This window comes from Streptopelia decaocto (assembly GCF_964273445.1).
Source record: "Streptopelia decaocto genome assembly, chromosome: 7".
Taxonomy (NCBI): Eukaryota; Metazoa; Chordata; class Aves; order Columbiformes; family Columbidae; genus Streptopelia; species Streptopelia decaocto.
In genome coordinates, this window is record NC_138661.1 from 6,892,588 (window position 1) to 6,909,037 (window position 16,450).

Genomic DNA, 16,450 nt, shown 5'->3' on the forward strand with positions numbered 1-16,450 from the left:
AGCAAGGTCAATCTCCCACAAGCCGAGCCCACAACCCACGGGTGCAGCAGCATCCCAGCGCTGTCCTGCCCGGCCCGGGACCTGCCTCCTGCCCAGCGCAGGTGCCTCTGCCCAGCCCCGCTCCCACACACCGCAGCCTGCCCGCAGCCCGGCCCTGGCCACAGAGGCGATTCGAACGACGCCCTGACACCTGAACCCTCCTGGGAGCTACGGAGAGCTGCGCAGCTCCCCGTGGAAGACAGAACCAAACCCGACCCTCCACCAGAAAACACCTAGCGACCGCCCCGAGCCGGCGCTCGCTGCTCGCCCGCCTTCCCCCGCGCCGCGGCTCCGTACTCACTGGGGGCACAGGGACTCTCCGGCGCCAGCGCTTCTCTCCACAGCTGCCTCGGGAGCCGCTCGCCCCTACGTGCGCGGCGGAGCGCGGGGCAGAGGAGCCCCCGCCGCCCGGCGAGGCCGCGCCCACCCACCCTACGTGCGGCTCGGCAGCCGCGGCCCCCTCCCCGCCCGCCCGGCTCGCCCCGGCCGCCTACGTGTGGCCGTGCATGCGGGGAGCGGGCGGCACACGCCGCGCCTGGGCTCACAGGGGGTGGCCGCCGGGGAAACCCCTGTCCGCCGCGCTCGCTCAGGCGGAAACGGCGCTTCCCGCAGCCGCCGAGCCCCGCGGGCCGGCTCGCTCCGCGCCGCTGGGAGGGGAGCAGCCGCCGAAGCGCAACCCAGAGCTGCGGGAAGGCTGGCGGGAGCCCTTCGCGGGGCACAGGCGGCCGGCAGCGTGGCGGCGCGGCACGTCCGCACGGCCGCGGAGCGCGGGCGCAGCCGCGGTGCTGCCGGGTCCCCCTTCCCGCGGCAGACCCCGCCGCTCCGGGGCATGGCAGGTCGGCGGGCTCGCTGTGGGGGCTTCTGCGAGGACAGTGGTGGGGAACGCCGAAGCCCTACGGGCATCCCAGACTCCCTGGGGCTCTCGTACGGAGGGGACTCTCTGGCAGAACCTGCTCCTTCCCGCCCAAACCCCGTCCTCCCTCGGGCTGCGCCCCAGGGCTGTTCAAGGGGCGCGTTGGACGAAGTGGCCTCTGTGCCTGCGGACCGGGCTCGCCCGTCACGGCGTGGGGCAGCAGGGAGAGCCGCTCCCCCGGTAGGCAGAACGACAACTAGCCATCGCCTAGGCCGTTCTCCGGCAGGGAGACCAGGTCTACCCCGCTCCCGAACGGAGGAACCCGGGCTGCACCTCCCGGCAGCGCGCATGCGCGGGGAGCCGCGCAGACGCCCCTCGGGCTGTTGCGGGGCAGCTGCGCATGCGCGCAGCGGAGCCGGACGGGCATGGCGGCGGGATGACCGCGGTGCCGGGGCTGCAGGCGGACTGCGAGGAGCTGCTCGGCGCGTTCCGGGAGGCCGACACCGTCCGCTTCGAGCGCTTCGCCGAGCTGTGGCGGGAGCGCCGCTTCCACACCGTCTTCTAGTGAGTGACGGGTCCCCGGCCCGCCCGCCTCCGGGCCGCCTCTTCAGCGGCACCGGGTCCGGCCGGCCCTGCGCGCCCCTTCCCCCGCTCGCCGCCTCAGGGAGCCCATCTTCCCCCTTCCAAAGTCCGCAGGTCCCCGCTGCTGAGCTCGCACCGTGGTGGCACAGGGGACCTCGAAGGGGGTGTCGGTGTGAGCCGGCCTGTGCAGGCACAGGCTTGGGGAACGAAAGGTTCGCCTGGCTGGCCGGTAGGTAAATGGCAGTGAAGCATCAGCCCCCGTGTAATGCTGGGAAATAGTGATTCTGTTTAGTTTGTGCATTAGTAACGGATTTGAACACTGACGCCTCAGGGAGCTTGATACAATCCCAGTGAAATAAAAACCATGATTTGTAGGACGTTGCATTTTTCACTTTAGATCTGGTTTAATACAAATAATTTAATGCAGTACTGTGAGAACTGAAGGTCTGGCTGTCATTGAAGCCTTCTAAGGACTTGGGCCCTATGATAACATGTTTTAAAATACCTAAAGCTGGTTTCTGCATTACAGATTTTCTAAAGCCTGCATTTTTGTATTTACTTGCTTTAATGTTCTTCCTTTCTGTTTACTCTAGTGGTAGAATAAGAGCTTTGGAGAGGAATAAGCTCACAAAGAAGACTTTAGAAGTGGCACAGCAGTACTTCTTGCCCCCGTACACTTTCCAGATTCGAGTTGGTGCTCTGTACCTTTTGTATGGGCTTTATAGTACACAGCTTTGCCAGCCAAAACAAAAGGTAATTCTTCTTGAGGTTTAATTCTCAGGAGATACTAGACGTTAGATTTATTTTATACGTCTGTCTATTTTGTCATCATAAATGGGTAGAGCATATCTTCTCACATTTATAATATCAAAATATTTACAACCAGAGGGTTCCTTTGGAAAAGGCATCCTTCCAAACACCTTTGGGTTTGAGAACTTATGCAGTGGTGATGAAAATATTGCTTATGCCTCCTAAAATATTGCTGTGGCCTCAGAAATCTTGTTTGCCAGATAGGAAGCTCTTCTCTGGTCAGAGATGAAGCAGACTAGCTTTCAAAATGTGATCAGGGAACGTGCTCAGCCGCTGTGTGGAGAACTGCATTACAGCCCCCTATTAAGCAGAAGTGAAGATGGAAACTGTAAGTAGGTTGAGAGGCTGAATGCCTACGTGATGTACCTCCTTGCTGCTTTTGGGACAGGAAACCAGTATATAAAGGAGTTGGAAACTCAGTGTAAGAAGTGGATTACTTGGAAACCGTGTGTTGCTTGCATATATGTGCAAAGAGTCCAAATTCTTTAAATAAGAACCTGAAGTTTAAGTAGTCTACAATGATGCTGTTGCATCTCAACTTTGGAGAAGTCCGTACCTTTTTATGGAGAAGAATTTAGGCAGTTTAAAACCACTGCTCTATAGCAGCTGTTGGAGAGTACAGGAGTTATCAAAGAAGCTAGCTCAGGTAGAGAAAATGAAATGGACAAAGTAAATGTGAGAATAGGGAAAGCAAGAAATAAGGGAGAGATACTTTTTATGAGCATTTTGCTGGCAGCAAATCCTGATACAAGTATTGTTTAACTAATCACTTAGTGAATGAGAGTCTCCTAGTGCATATTGTTTTTCAGACATTTCAGAATGTGAAGAATTAACTTTTTCAAATGTCAAAGAGGACTTGTGTTCCTTCTTACTGTCAAAGAAAGCTGCAGTGAGAATATTAGTAGCATGGAGGGTGTTGATCTCTTCTCCCAAGTAGGAAGTGAGGAAATGGCCTCAAGTTGTGCCAGGGGAGGTTTAGATTGGATATTAGGAAAAAATTCTTCCTGGAAAGGGTTGTCAGGCATTGGAACAGGCTGCCCAGGGAAGCGGTGGAGTCACCATCCCTGGAGGGGTTTAAAAGGCTTTTAGACGAGGTTCTTAGGGACATGGTTTAGTGCTAAAGATAAGTTGTGGTTGGACTCCATGATCCTGAGGGTCTCTTGCAACTGAAATGATTCTATGATTTAACAGTATAATAAACTTATCTGCATACAATTTTGATAGTAATAACAAATGTTACAGTAGGAACCCTTCTGTAGTTCCGTGATTGTATGATATGTTACATCCTAGATATCCAAGTATTGTGTATAGTGTAACATGACCCCAGTAGTCAGCTGAATTAATTTTTATTTGTTGAAATATGCAGATTGGTGTAGCAATATGTAACTGTTTTTTTGCAGATCAGAATTGCACTCAAGGATTGGCCTGAAATCCATAAATTTCAACAGGATCTGATAGACTCTCAGCATTATGATGCAGCGTACATCTTTAGGACACTGCGGCTTGCCAGAGCATTCCATTTCACAGCAATGCCAAAGCTTGTGAGTTATTACATTAATGACTTACTGTTTTTAGTAAAATACCTTCAGCTTTCAGTGACTTTCAGTTCAGCAGCCCTCGTGTTTACATTTCAACACTGCCTCAAAGCTAAACTAATGTCTTGCTTTCTGTAGCTAGGTATGCGACGTAAAGCTCAGAGGATGTTTGCATGTAGCATGCTTCTCACCTGAAAGTATTTTTTTTTCAGTATCTAATGTTCTTATTAGATTTGAGCTGTGTCTTAATTTGTGGAAGTGTCAAACTCTTGAGTCAGGGTGCTGGATTAAATTATTGATTAAGCAATAATTTTTTAAAAGTCCTGACTCTGAACATTTAACAATAAAGCTGCATGCTATCGGTGATGAGGTGGTTTTATGCATCTCTTGATTGTTGGATATGCAGCAAGAATTTTCAAAAGGGAGGTGCTGTTTAAGTTACAAAACGTTATCTCTTGCTTTAGTTGAACTACAGAACTAAGAAGAAGTTTCAGGAAAGTGAATGCAAAGAAGAATTTAAGGACCCCAGTAACAGAGTAAGCAGCCTCATCACCAACGATGTTTTGGAGGTACAGTAATTTTTAAACTACAAATTGATCGCTAAAGGTTTTTTTTGTTTTGTGTTCTTTTTCTTCCTCTGTTGTCCAAGAGCTATAACTTATCTAATTAGCACAAGCTTGTAGTTTGTAAGTTTTCTTATGGAATGCAGACTAGGGTAATAATTGGTAATTTTATTGAACTCAGGAACGCAGAATTTACTTCGGAAGAACTGTTAGTACTTTTTTCAATGCTGAAATATGCTTTAATATTTTGTGGGTTTGTCTCAGTAAGATGTAAAAGGAGAAGAGTATAAATGGCTGTCACTTAGGCAGGGAAAAATGGAAAATATGGGTGAGGGGAAGCATGTTTGTTTTGATGGGTCTGCAGAGTACAGCTGGAGGCTTGATACTTGTGATACTATGAAATTACTTGTCTGCAAACTTATAGCCTTCTCTAAGCTTTATTTCTCCTTTTAAAACTCTGTTTTTTTAATATGTAGTATGCTTTATAGAAAATGGAGTAATTTAAGCTGGGTATAGGTCCGTATATTGCTCATTATGACTCAGTAGTAGATCTTCATTTAGAGGTTTTTCCATTTGCTGCTAGCAAATATATGTTGTCAGTAAGGTTGACTACAGTGGTACAAAAATTGGTCATCTATGAAACGACAGGGTGAGAAGACTTGCTACCTAAGAAGGAAGAAGTAAAATGCTTCCTCCAAAGAGGTGAAAATAGGCCACTAAATCAGAATGAAACCTCCGTGAACACTGATCCTCAGTGTCACTGAGATTTTCTTCTTAGTTTAATGTGAGATGCTCTTTCTACTTTTGTTGATTTGGTGGGCTGATGGGACAGTGCTGGGTAGCAGTACTGCTAGGCTTCCCGAAACTGAACTGATCTAAACAGATTCTGTTTCTAACACTCCTCCTAGTTCCATAGTCTCCTTAGAATGGCTTGTATAACCCTGGTTTGTTCGTTAAGGACTAAAATTGCTTTACTGCTGGATTTTTTCTTTTCCTTTTATTTTAGGAACTAATGAATATTCATGACCACTATCAGAAAATGAAGTGTGTCATTTCGGCTGACAAATCCCAGCCAGACAAGGCGCTAAGCTTGATAAAAGATGATTTTGTAGTTACTCTCAAAGACATAACTTTGGAACATCAGGAATGGCAACAGAAGAGAATGGTAGGTAATATCAACCTTTGTGCTGTGTGAACATGCAAGAACTGTCTTTCTTCTTGTGATTAGCTCCAAACTTTGTAAATCTCAGACTGAAGTAAAAGGGTCTGTAACACTAAAGACATGGAATGAGTAAAACCTCAGGCAGATTTATAGTGTGAGGAGAAGGACATGGACTTGTGTGTGGTGGTGCCTCTCTGATAACAGAAGTGACTGCTGAGTGGTGGGCCCTGGAGGGTGTGACTTAAAGGCAGTATCAGAATGACCATAAGAAATACATCTGTAACACTTATTTGTGGGTCAAGGAAAGGCCATAGTGTAAAATTGATGGAGAAAATGTGTATATGTGTAAATGTTTGGTTTGTTTTTCACAATTCTTGGATTTTAGCTGCCTTGTATATGGCAGACACTTGAAAAAATCATTTTAAGTGGATTTTTTTTTTTTTTTTTTCAGAAATTGTTCATAAATGCTAAAGAAACTGATGAAATAACAAACAAAAAGGAAGAAAGGACTTTCTTAGAATCAGAGGTAAGAAAAATGAACTAGTTTTCTATGTTGCACCAGCCAAATCCCATTAGTTTATTGACTTCAGATCACAGGCTAAGCAGCATCGGTCAAGGCTTGGTGGCGTCAAAGTAAGTTCCAGGAATAGCTAGTGGGGCTGGTTTGCTTTGTTTGTTTTAGTTTGCTTTGTTTTGGTTTTAAATCACATTGTTTTCTGTTAAGCTCAGAGCATTCACTGCTGTGATAGCTCTTCGATGCTTGTAATAAAAAGTCTCTTTCAGGTAAGGAGGGGAAACAGCTGTATTTTCTTGGCCAAACATTTATGGTTCCTCTTTGAGTTCCAACTAAATACAATATTCTTTTTTATACTACAAAACTATTTCATCTTGTACTTATCTGCTTGTTTCAACTTTGAATTTGAGTAAGATGTAAGGTTTCCAATTTGATTTTCTCCTCCTGGGCTTTGTGAGAGTGAAGGCAACCAAAATTATGGTCTGACTTTTAAATGAAATTTTCACATTTTTTCTTTATGTAACAGTTTGGCGGCATTATAATTACAGAACTAATTATAATTATAGAATTACAGCTGTGTGATATTGCTCAGATGGTTGATGTGATATATCATTTCAGTACTGCTATAATAGGATATGAAAACTGTTTCTGACTGATCTCTGTTTCTTTGCAGGGTTCTGAAAGAGCCAATGCACTGGCTAGAATCAAATACAGGTCTTACTCTGCAGTTGTTGAGGTAGGTATAAAATACGGTGATAGGGATGCATTTATTTTTAAAGAATACTTTTAAGTACTATTTTAATGTAAATGCCGGATCAGAAAGGAATGAGTTAAAATTGCGCTCTATAATTCAACCTTTGCATGGTCTGTGTTTTCTGACACATTGGGGAAACCTGAAGCTCTTATTTTCTTGTTAGATATATGGAAACAGCATACATATGGTCTGTGCTTGCGGGGTTTTAATTTACAAGGTATTTTTGAATGTCTGTGCTCCATTTAAGTAGATGGAATTTTAAGTAGATGGAATAAAAATACTTGTGAGGTTAATTGCTCAAATTTCTTGAAGCTTAGGGATTGGAATCTCTGAAGATGCTTGCAAAAATGGAACTGAGGGGTTTAAAGTTACTTGGAAGATCTCGGAAACATTGTTTCAATAAGTACTACTTTAAAAATAGTGTTCATTTATGGCAAGCCTGTGAGAAACATCACAACTTTCCTTGTTTATTAAAATCTCCTGTTTGAAAAATGCATTGTTAAATGAAACAGAGCCCTGGAATGTCCAACAGTCCAGACTTGTGAACATGCAGTGATATAATTTTCTAGGCACAGAAGCAAAATATGACAGTGAGAAGGCTTTATGGTGCAGCAGTTTTCATAAGTGTTCCTTTTGCTTATGTACCTCAGTGTGCAACACAGTGTAGGTTGATGCCAGCAGAGAATGGTTTGAAAATAAATGAATGTTTCATTACCAGATTTTTATGTGGAACACTTCTTAAATCATACAAGCGCATTGTCCTGTTAAAACTGAAGAGCAGTAACCAGTGGGAATCCTCCTTCCCTTCCATCCCCTTTCAACTCTGACGTGGAAGTTGATGCCTTGGTCTTTGCTCATTTGTGAAGTGCAGGGTGACATGCAGTAATATCTGGCTGTAGAAGTTTAGCTTTTTTGTATCTTTTGTACGTATGTTTGGGTTCTAGGCTTCCAAATCCAGAAGACATCGTCAAGTAAAATTAGAATCATCTGAATCAGGATCCAGTTATGGGAAATCTCCAAGTAAAAAAAACAGTAGGAGACCACAGCCAGCAAGGAGAAGAGGTTCTTTGGAAATGAAAGGTATTTCTCCATTGCATTCATGAACCTGGAGATACTGTAAAAGTTTATCCATTGCTTTGCTAGATGAGGCAGCTGGGTTAAGTTTTACTGTTGATCAGTGGAGGTAGAAGATTAAATAAATGTGTCATAATTTAACCTTTCTGTCTGTTTTCCACTGTCTGGTCAGGTAGAAAGACAACATGAGTGCATACAGTTTATAATAATCTGAAGTCTCATACACAGTCCTGCTTTTTTCTCTGGAAAGGTGTGACCTTGGAAAAGCAGCTTCTGTTGGCAGTGTCTTAATTTTTCCTATCGTCATATAGCAAACATACTGGAGATTAAGATATGAGTCTATTTCTTCTTCTGACAGATAGATTCTACTTTTGAAGCTGTATCTTTTTGATGAAATTCAGCCTGATAATTTTATTAGTTCGTACTATCTTAATGAAATCCAAAGTAAACCTTGCCTGCTTCTATTCTGGTCCTGAGCTCTTGAAGGAATATCCTCCAGTATTTCTGAAGTGAAAATGCTATGGATATCTTATTGACAATGATTGCTCCATAAGACATAGTACCTGCACTATCACATCAGTCACTCTCCTTCCATCTGATATTTGTTATTTATTTTGTGCTTTTGTTACTGAAATTTTTAGTACTTCCGTGTGAATACAAATACGTTGTCAACAACTCAGTTTCAAAACTCTCTTCAAATTGTTTCCTTAATCTCGGTATTGCTATTATTACATTGTAACAGTTCTAGATTTGTTTAGTTTATAGCTAGACTTTTCCTGTCTTAACAGAAGGGGTTTTTTATACAATTGTGACTTGTTTTTTTGTGGTTCTGTTCTGTAATTCTGATTTATTTCTCCTGAGCATTATAAATTCAGTTAGGAATAAAAACTATTTTAAGGAGCAAACTTTTTTAAAGCAGGTACAGAGCACTTATGCCCAGACTTTGGGACCTTTTTTTCGTACTTTGTAATGCACCCTGGAAGGAAATACCTTTAACTGCTTGTAATTGATATAGTTCTGCTTTATCTACACTGATATAAGAAGCGTTGGGATGTCCCTATATGTGCTTTGTGAAGGCCATTGCTTAATGTGGTCAGAAAGAGACTTCAAACTTTTAACAAGCAATATCATGGAATATTATATCTCCCTTTGAATGCTGTGGAGAGGATAGAATTTTGTGGGTGATAAAAACAGCTGCCTATAGAGCAAAAATGCATATAGAGAAAACAAACACAAACAGAACATAACGGAGTGAGGAGATGGTAAATGTTTTTTAAAAGTAAGAAAATGGAACTGAGAACTCCTTTCTCCCTCAGACCACAAGTTTTTCCGAAAAATTGACTTACCTGATCCAAAGCTGCTTTTTCACTTCTTTTATTTGTAAAGTTTGCTGAAAGCATGATGCTGAGACCAAGAACTTGAAGGATTAGCCTTTTCTATGGATTCTTGTTGTATGGTGTTATCACTTCTGTTAATATATTCTGAAGGAGATCAAGTCTCAGAACTTGAGGACTGACTCGTTTCAGTGTGGGGTAAGTGTGAGACCTGGTGTGAGATCAAAAGCGGAGGTGAGGAAGGTGAGGGAGATCAGGCGTTTCATGGCTCTGGAGAGATCCTGTCTGGTCTTGCTGATCTTTGGCATAGTTACTTGGCATAGTTAATTATTTTACTGTCATAGCATTTATGTTGTCTGGCTTGGTGCAGTTTTACTTTCTAGGTATTTGCACATCCCTGCTCATGCATCTTTTTTTTTTGTCTTCCAAGACTTTCTTTAGATCTCTTTGTTTCCCAGTTCTGAAAACATGGGAAATTACTTTGCTGAAGGACATTGTCTTTCTGATATTCAGCTTTTAAACTGATAGGAGTTGCTCTGCCATTTAAGTTTTTTATTTACTAATTATTTACTAAAGGTTAAATGAAATTGATCAGGAAAATAGTTTTGAATGAACTTTGTTTTGAAGACAAGAATTTGTTTCAAAGTTCCAAACTCTGTTTTCTGATTTACTCAGCTTCTGCTGGAAAAAAACTTACTGAGAAAATTCCTCCCTCTCGAGAGGTGACCGTGGGGCAATGTTGCTTTTGCTTCACTTAAAAATAGTAGATGAAGTGTTGAAGAAGAATAAGGACATTTTGAATTATCTCTGGACTGAGTTGCTGATTAGTGCGCTTTAAACTTGTAGTGTTAATTGCTTGTGATTTGAAGGTATCTTTAGTGAGCCGTATGAAGGCACTGTGAAACAGGTGTTTCTACACAGCTTTTGACTAGAAAATCAAGAGCAGGAGATGAATAATCTTTTAACTGATGGACCTGAGATGTAGAAGCAAAAAGAAAAAAAGCTGACATTTTTTCCTAAAAAAAACATCTATCTGCAGATGAAGTGCAAGTGGCAAAGGAAACTGTTACTCGGCACATCGGTATGCCTGTAATCATGGAAGAAGATAACTCCAATGAAGAAGGTACAATGTTTGACATTCTAACAAACCAGTGAATTGTTGTTCTACTATGCTGTGTTTTCTGAAACTAAAACTGGTATTTTGGACCATATGTTGCTGCCTTGCAAAAGCTGGGTTACTTTGTAGCCTGTGAATCCTTGCATGAAAATTGAAGCTTTGCTCTGAGACTTTGTTATGAGCACACACGTGGTGGCAGAATCCTGCGAGTCATGTTTTTTCTGCATAGATTTGATTATAGTGTGTTCAGAGTTAAAACTGGCCTAGTGAAAAGGAGACTTAACTCTTCTGTAATGCAAATGTGGCTTGAAGAGCTTCAATGTATAGGGAAAAGTGATTTTTCAGTTATTCTTCTGCTTACAGAAGCTTGTAGCTCTGAGAAATTAATGTAACCTGTGCTTGGACAGCCCTTGCTGCCTTCACCTTTGTGGAAGTGAGGGGACACAGAGGTTTCCCTCCAGCCTTAGTTTCAACTGGGCGGTGCTTCAAGGACTAATTTCCAGTAGATATGGACAGTCATAGTGTCCTCTGCTGTATTAGAAGTTGTCTGGTATAGTTGGGGTAGGATTCTGGGATCCACAGCAGAAGAGTGGATGACTTTGCTATCGCTTATTACTGGAAATAATGTAATTTTAATTTGGAAACAACGGTGAAGCAGGTTTCTCAAGTGGAATTGTTCTACAGCAGCATCAAATGTATGAATATATATATAGTATGAATACCTATATATATAGTTGGAATTGAGATGTTAGATGATATTGAACTGCTCTGCAACTCAGAAGCTCCAAGGTCTGTTCTCAGTATTGCTTGAGGAGAACGTAAGCACCATGGAACAGGCATTATACAAAGAAAATTGCATCATCTTTGTCTTGAACCTTATTTAGCTGTGCTCTGAGAGGACCTGCTTTGCTGCCATGTCCCGAACACAGGAGAGTAGTTGGCCAGGTGAAGGTGTGATTGCCACCAGCAGTTCCTAGCTGGTCTAATTCCAACAGGTCTGACTTAAGTAGTGGAAGGCAGACTTGATAAACCAGAGGTCCTGGTTTTTAGCCTGAAAATCAGGATTTAATTAGGTTGCTTAAAAGGGGGAGCAAAGGGTTAAGTGCAACTTCTGCAAAGCTTTAATGACATAGATGTGTGTGAGGAATTTATATATATCTCGGAGTTAATTTACTATCCAAAACTGTATGTAATGGAAGTATATTTCATACAAAGGAGCATAATAACTACTAAAATACACTTGTAGTGAGGTAGCATATATGTATTTGCTCTCTTTAAAAGCGAAAGTGCACCTTGTAGTACTGAAATGACATTACATTCTCTGATCACCTTAGTTGTAGACAATGGGAATTCATTCAATTTTAAATAGTTAGATTGAAGCCACAATGGTGCATTTAATATTGTACTTTATTTACTCACTTCAAGCTGTTGTGGACAGAAAAAATTCTTTCTAAATTGGGAACATTCTCCACTTCTCAGAATTTACCAGCAAATTCTGAAGCATTAAAGATACTCCTAAGCAATCTGTTCTTGTATTTTTTTGCTTAATTTTGTGAGCATTCCATTTATCAAATTCACAATATAATCTTAGAGGTGTTCATGAGAAGCGGAAAGCTCTCAAGATTTACTAAGTTTTGAAGCACAGTATTTTGTTCACCAATGGAATTGTAATTAATATTTTGAATTATAGTGTCTTATAGAATCTAGAAAGGTTTTTTCATATTTTAAACCATGTGGAGCGGGATTGGGAGGGGATCTCAAGAGCTCATCTGATTCATTTCCTTTGCTGGCAGAATTAATTCTACTTTGATCATTCCCATGAGGGAAGACAGATTGAAAAGCTTGTCAGAAAAATCTCTTTATTTCCTTTCAGGAGTATCTCTCCCCAAGAGAAAAAGAAGATGTTAGTGGCTCCAGTTGGAGAAGCACTAATGTGAATTTTAAGGACAAAATGTACATGACAGATGTGACACAAAGTGCTTGTTCTGGATGCCTTTGAACGTACAACAAGAAGTGGCTGGGAGCAGAACTACAGGTGACACTGGGATACTGGTAGTGACTGGTTACCTGACCTGTCCCATGGTGCAGCACCTGCTGCCTTTATTCACCTGGTGGATGCTTCCTGTGGGACACACAGTTGCTGTGCCCTCTCTGAGATGGAAAGAAGATGGTTGCTTGTTGTGTTTAGTTTGCACGGTGTGAGTTATCACTTGCAACTCATGCTGGTCAGCAACAATGCTTTTAACTGAGACTCTTAAAAGAACAGCTCACAGAATATTTGCCTGTATGAGACACATTTGGAATCTTTTACCTCTGAACGTAAAGTAAGGGTTACTAACTGTTTAAAATTAGTACAATAAATTATTTTTCACAGTTTACGTACTCCATTTTCTAGTGTGCAATGTCAGCGATGTTTATCATGGTTTCATCCCACAGGTGTGGGAAATGAATGTGGTGACAAGCCTCTTATTGTACTGTCGCCAGCAGGTCTGGTATCATTGTATATTCAAATGAAGACATATAATGTGCATTAAATTCTCCAGATCACCCTAAGCTGTTCATGGACAAGACTAGAATTCAAAATGATCATTATAAACTGGGGAGGTGATGTGGAAGAAGTGGGTGTGGAAATAAACGTGAAGCTCAGCCCTAAGTCCAGGTACAAAATGCAGAAATCATTGCTAGGCAACAGTGCTGCAGGAAAAGCAAACAGAGCGAGAATGTAAGCTGGACTATTTTCTGTAAACAATAACAAGCACCAGAATTGATGTCATTGCTCAGCCTTGTGAGACTGTAGCCTTAAACAGCTCCTTCTGATCACAACTCCTCAATAAAACTGTGGGTAGTTATTCTCCTGGGTGTTTTCTCCAGTTGATTGTAGCTGTACTACCACGAAAGGCCAAAGGAGTGGAGAAGTTTTCTCCTACAAACTAGAAATTTGAAAGTTTTTTGAATCCAAAAGGGACCTAAAGTGAGTGAATTAGTTTGGTAGTGTGACTTCAAAGGCCAAATTGAAGTGCCCTTACCTAAAGAAGAAACACTAAGTGGAAATATAAATTATTTGAATATAAAATAGGCCTGTATTAAGCATGTTAGTTGTTAAGTAGGAATGGGTCCAAATGAGAAACAGGTAAGTTGTCATTGCAAAAATTAATAAGCACCAGCATTTCACTCAAAACCTTGTTAACGGGAAAAGAGGAAACACTATAACGAAGCGTAAACATCATTGTATAGTAGATTGAACAACTGAATATTGTTACCAGCACAAACTCATTCTGCACATTTCTGCTCCTTGTTTTTTGATAAGCTGATACAAGAGACAGAGAGACTGCATAACGAAAACTTAACCAGAATTTTGGTCAGTATTGTCTGCTCATTTTAATACAGGGAGGATCCTGTTGGTGATACTGCACTTGCCAGTGCTGTCAGTCCCGCTGCTGCTGTGGGTCTGCAGGCTGGCACAGCAGCTGTCCCGTGTGGTGGACAGCAGTGCAGGTGCAATAGGGAGCGATTTGGGGTGCAGTGGAGTACTTCAGTCTCTTCTTGGGAAAGCCCTGGATGGCGAAGAAAGAGATGGAGAGTTCTTTCTAGCAGATATTGGGAATACAGCTTCAAATTCATCATTTCTTATGTGTGTCTGCACTTCAGAATTTGCTTAAGGATGAACTTCACAGCCCCATCCTCTTCTGCTGTTTCCAGGCACCGAGGTTAAGCTACATCTTCCAGTTACATGGTATTGGGTTCTTCTCTTGAAGAGCAACTTGAAAGAGATTTCTCTGTTTCTGTTTCTCTCTGACTTGCAGGTATGTTTCTCAAGGAAGTGGAAGATTTAACCCAGCTACAAAAGCTCATTTTTCACCTCTTTGACAGGCTGTTTTCAACTAAACTATTATTCCATATGTATGGCATAAATTTAACGTATTTAAGGAGTATGTTTAATACTGTTCCCTGCAGTGGCACTTTTTCATAACGTGATGGTTTTGTTTGCCTCTCCTTGCATCTTGGAACCATCCCAAGAGCCGAGTAGGAGAACTTTTCAGAATTTTCAGTATTCAGTGACATGTTGTTTCCTGCACACGCTTCTGAAAATTATTTGCAAATTAACATCAGAAGCATGCAAAGGCTTGACTAGGGACAAAGGTGGGTGCATTCAACTAGCAGCTATTTTAGTATTTTAATTATGAAAGCAACTGTTCTTTGTTTATAAAATTGCATAGACGTGAAATGAAATTTATGCTTAAGGGTAGACTTAGAACTGCTGACTACGTCCAGTGGTAACATTTCAAAGTGGTAATCCTGAGAATTTAGAGGCAGCTGTAAGCAAAGTTTCACAATGCTGGTATAATCTTTATATGTTTTTTCAATCTCTTGCTGCAGTCTGATAGGCAATTACAGGCTTTGAAACACAGGACAGCGACTTCCTGAAATGCTTCATTGAAGCAAGCAGCTGTCATAAAACAAAACAAAACCAAACAACAAAATCCAAACCCACCAAAAACCAAAACATACAACCCACCACCCCAACAACGGTAAATTTAAACTTCCAATAATATTGTTTTCTAGTATCTGACTGGTTATAGCCTCTAATACAGTAGTCAAAGGCTACAAGAAAACTTCATCTCTGTAACTTCCAGCTGGCTGAGGAGTGAGGCAACATGACAATGTGTATCTGGATGTTGTCACAGTTTCTGCAGATAAATTAGAGAAACAGAGTTTGGCTGAACTTCTCCAAGACTGGTGTACGACTGACTGAAGAGCGACATTCATCCAATAGTCCTCACCATTTCTTTGGCAAAGCTAAACTTCAAAGCGGGCTTTGAACGAGTGCAACGCGATGTTTACAAGTACAACGTGGGTGATGAGAACCAGAATAAGCTTTAAACACTTAGAGGTGACATCAGTTTAGAAACTGTTTAAGTGGAAGACATTTTCCAGTATAATTTTTATTCTAATAATGGGAGAAATCAACAAGGTGTAATTAAGTGAAGGTAGGTGCAAAAGGCTGTACTTGGAAGAATGAATTAAATGCAAATAGCAGCTCGGAGATGCTGGTCTAAGCAGCTGTTGTCCATCTGGAGGGATGGAATCAGAGGTGGATCAGCAATGGGGGGGTGACGTGAAAAGATCTCAGTGTCATGGGTGGCAGTGGTGATCTGTGTTGTGTACAAGATGTAGACATCACTAGAATAATTAAAGAATCCTAAAAAAATGGGCAACAAAAAGACTGCAGGAGAGTTTAGTTTGGAAAAGAAAGGGTTTGATAATGGTCTTGATGGCTTTGTAATCATGTGTTTACGGAAATGGTGATTAATTGCTCTCCATTGTGACAGAGCTATACAATTTACAGCAACACGGATTTACTTGGTAAGATTTTGGTTTTCTGTTAAATAAACAGTTTGGCCTTAAACAGCAGAGTCAGTTTCACTGTAGGAGTTCAAAACAGTGTTGGAAAAACATTATCATAGTTTCCTGAGGTGGACCTAATCCTGCTTTGGAGACAGGAGATGGACTAGAGGACACCTTGAGGTTTCTTCTAGTCCCATATGTATCAGGACCCTATGCACAAAGCTTATATTCTCTCATCACCTATGCTCAGCAAGTTCTTCAAATGACACAAATATTTGATCCCTTCTTTTCTGGAATGTTTTTATTTTCAAGTTCATTCTACTTCTGGAGTTGCCTGTTCATATTTTACAAAGCTTGCTGCGGGGACCACATTTTCATCTTCGTCCTCAAATCTGGGCATCTGATTAAGCCTGGTGATTTCAATACTTCTTCATCTGTATGCAACCCAACACTTGGAAAGCGACTGCAAGAACATCATGAGCTACAAGGGGTTGAGAAATGTGCTAAACCCGTGTCTTGCTCCTGGCACTGCAGTGCTTGAGCGAGTCTTCTCTGTGCTGTGCTGTAGTTTGGCTGCAACAGAAACATCCAAACATAATTATATTGCAACGGCTTGATAGCGTTGATATTGCAACAGCAAATACCAAACTGCTTCCTCTGTGTTTAAAAGGCATTTAGATGAGGTTCTTAGGGACATGGTTTAGTGCTGGAGTTAGGTTATGGTCGGACTTGATGATCCTGAGGGTCTCTTCCAACTGAACTGATTC

The 16,450-nt window shown here is 41.9% G+C and overlaps 1 protein-coding gene across 1 annotated transcript; it reads left to right on the forward strand.

Moving 5' to 3' along the window:
- Positions 1-1,286: 1,286 nt before the first annotated feature.
- Positions 1,287-12,719, forward strand: SNAPC1 (small nuclear RNA activating complex polypeptide 1). The gene is made up of 10 exons (XM_082059125.1): positions 1,287-1,456; positions 2,068-2,227; positions 3,685-3,825; positions 4,284-4,388; positions 5,389-5,547; positions 5,996-6,070; positions 6,732-6,794; positions 7,757-7,892; positions 10,260-10,343; positions 12,211-12,719. The coding sequence occupies exons 1-10, from the start codon at positions 1,293-1,295 to the stop codon at positions 12,243-12,245; spliced, it is 1,122 nt and encodes a 373-aa protein (XP_081915251.1). The 5' UTR covers positions 1,287-1,292; the 3' UTR covers positions 12,246-12,719.
- Positions 12,720-16,450: the final 3,731 nt, after the last annotated feature.

Bases quoted from the DNA above. Each gene is read 5' to 3' on its own strand.
- SNAPC1 (XM_082059125.1), top strand. From the start codon at position 1,293: ATGCGCGCAGCGGAGCCGGACGGGCATGGCGGCGGGATGACCGCGGTG. The intron at 1,457-2,067 runs GTGAGTGACGGG...TGTTTACTCTAG, and splicing joins CGCTTCCACACCGTCTTCTA to TGGTAGAATAAGAGCTTTGG. The intron at 2,228-3,684 runs GTAATTCTTCTT...GTTTTTTTGCAG, and splicing joins TTTGCCAGCCAAAACAAAAG to ATCAGAATTGCACTCAAGGA.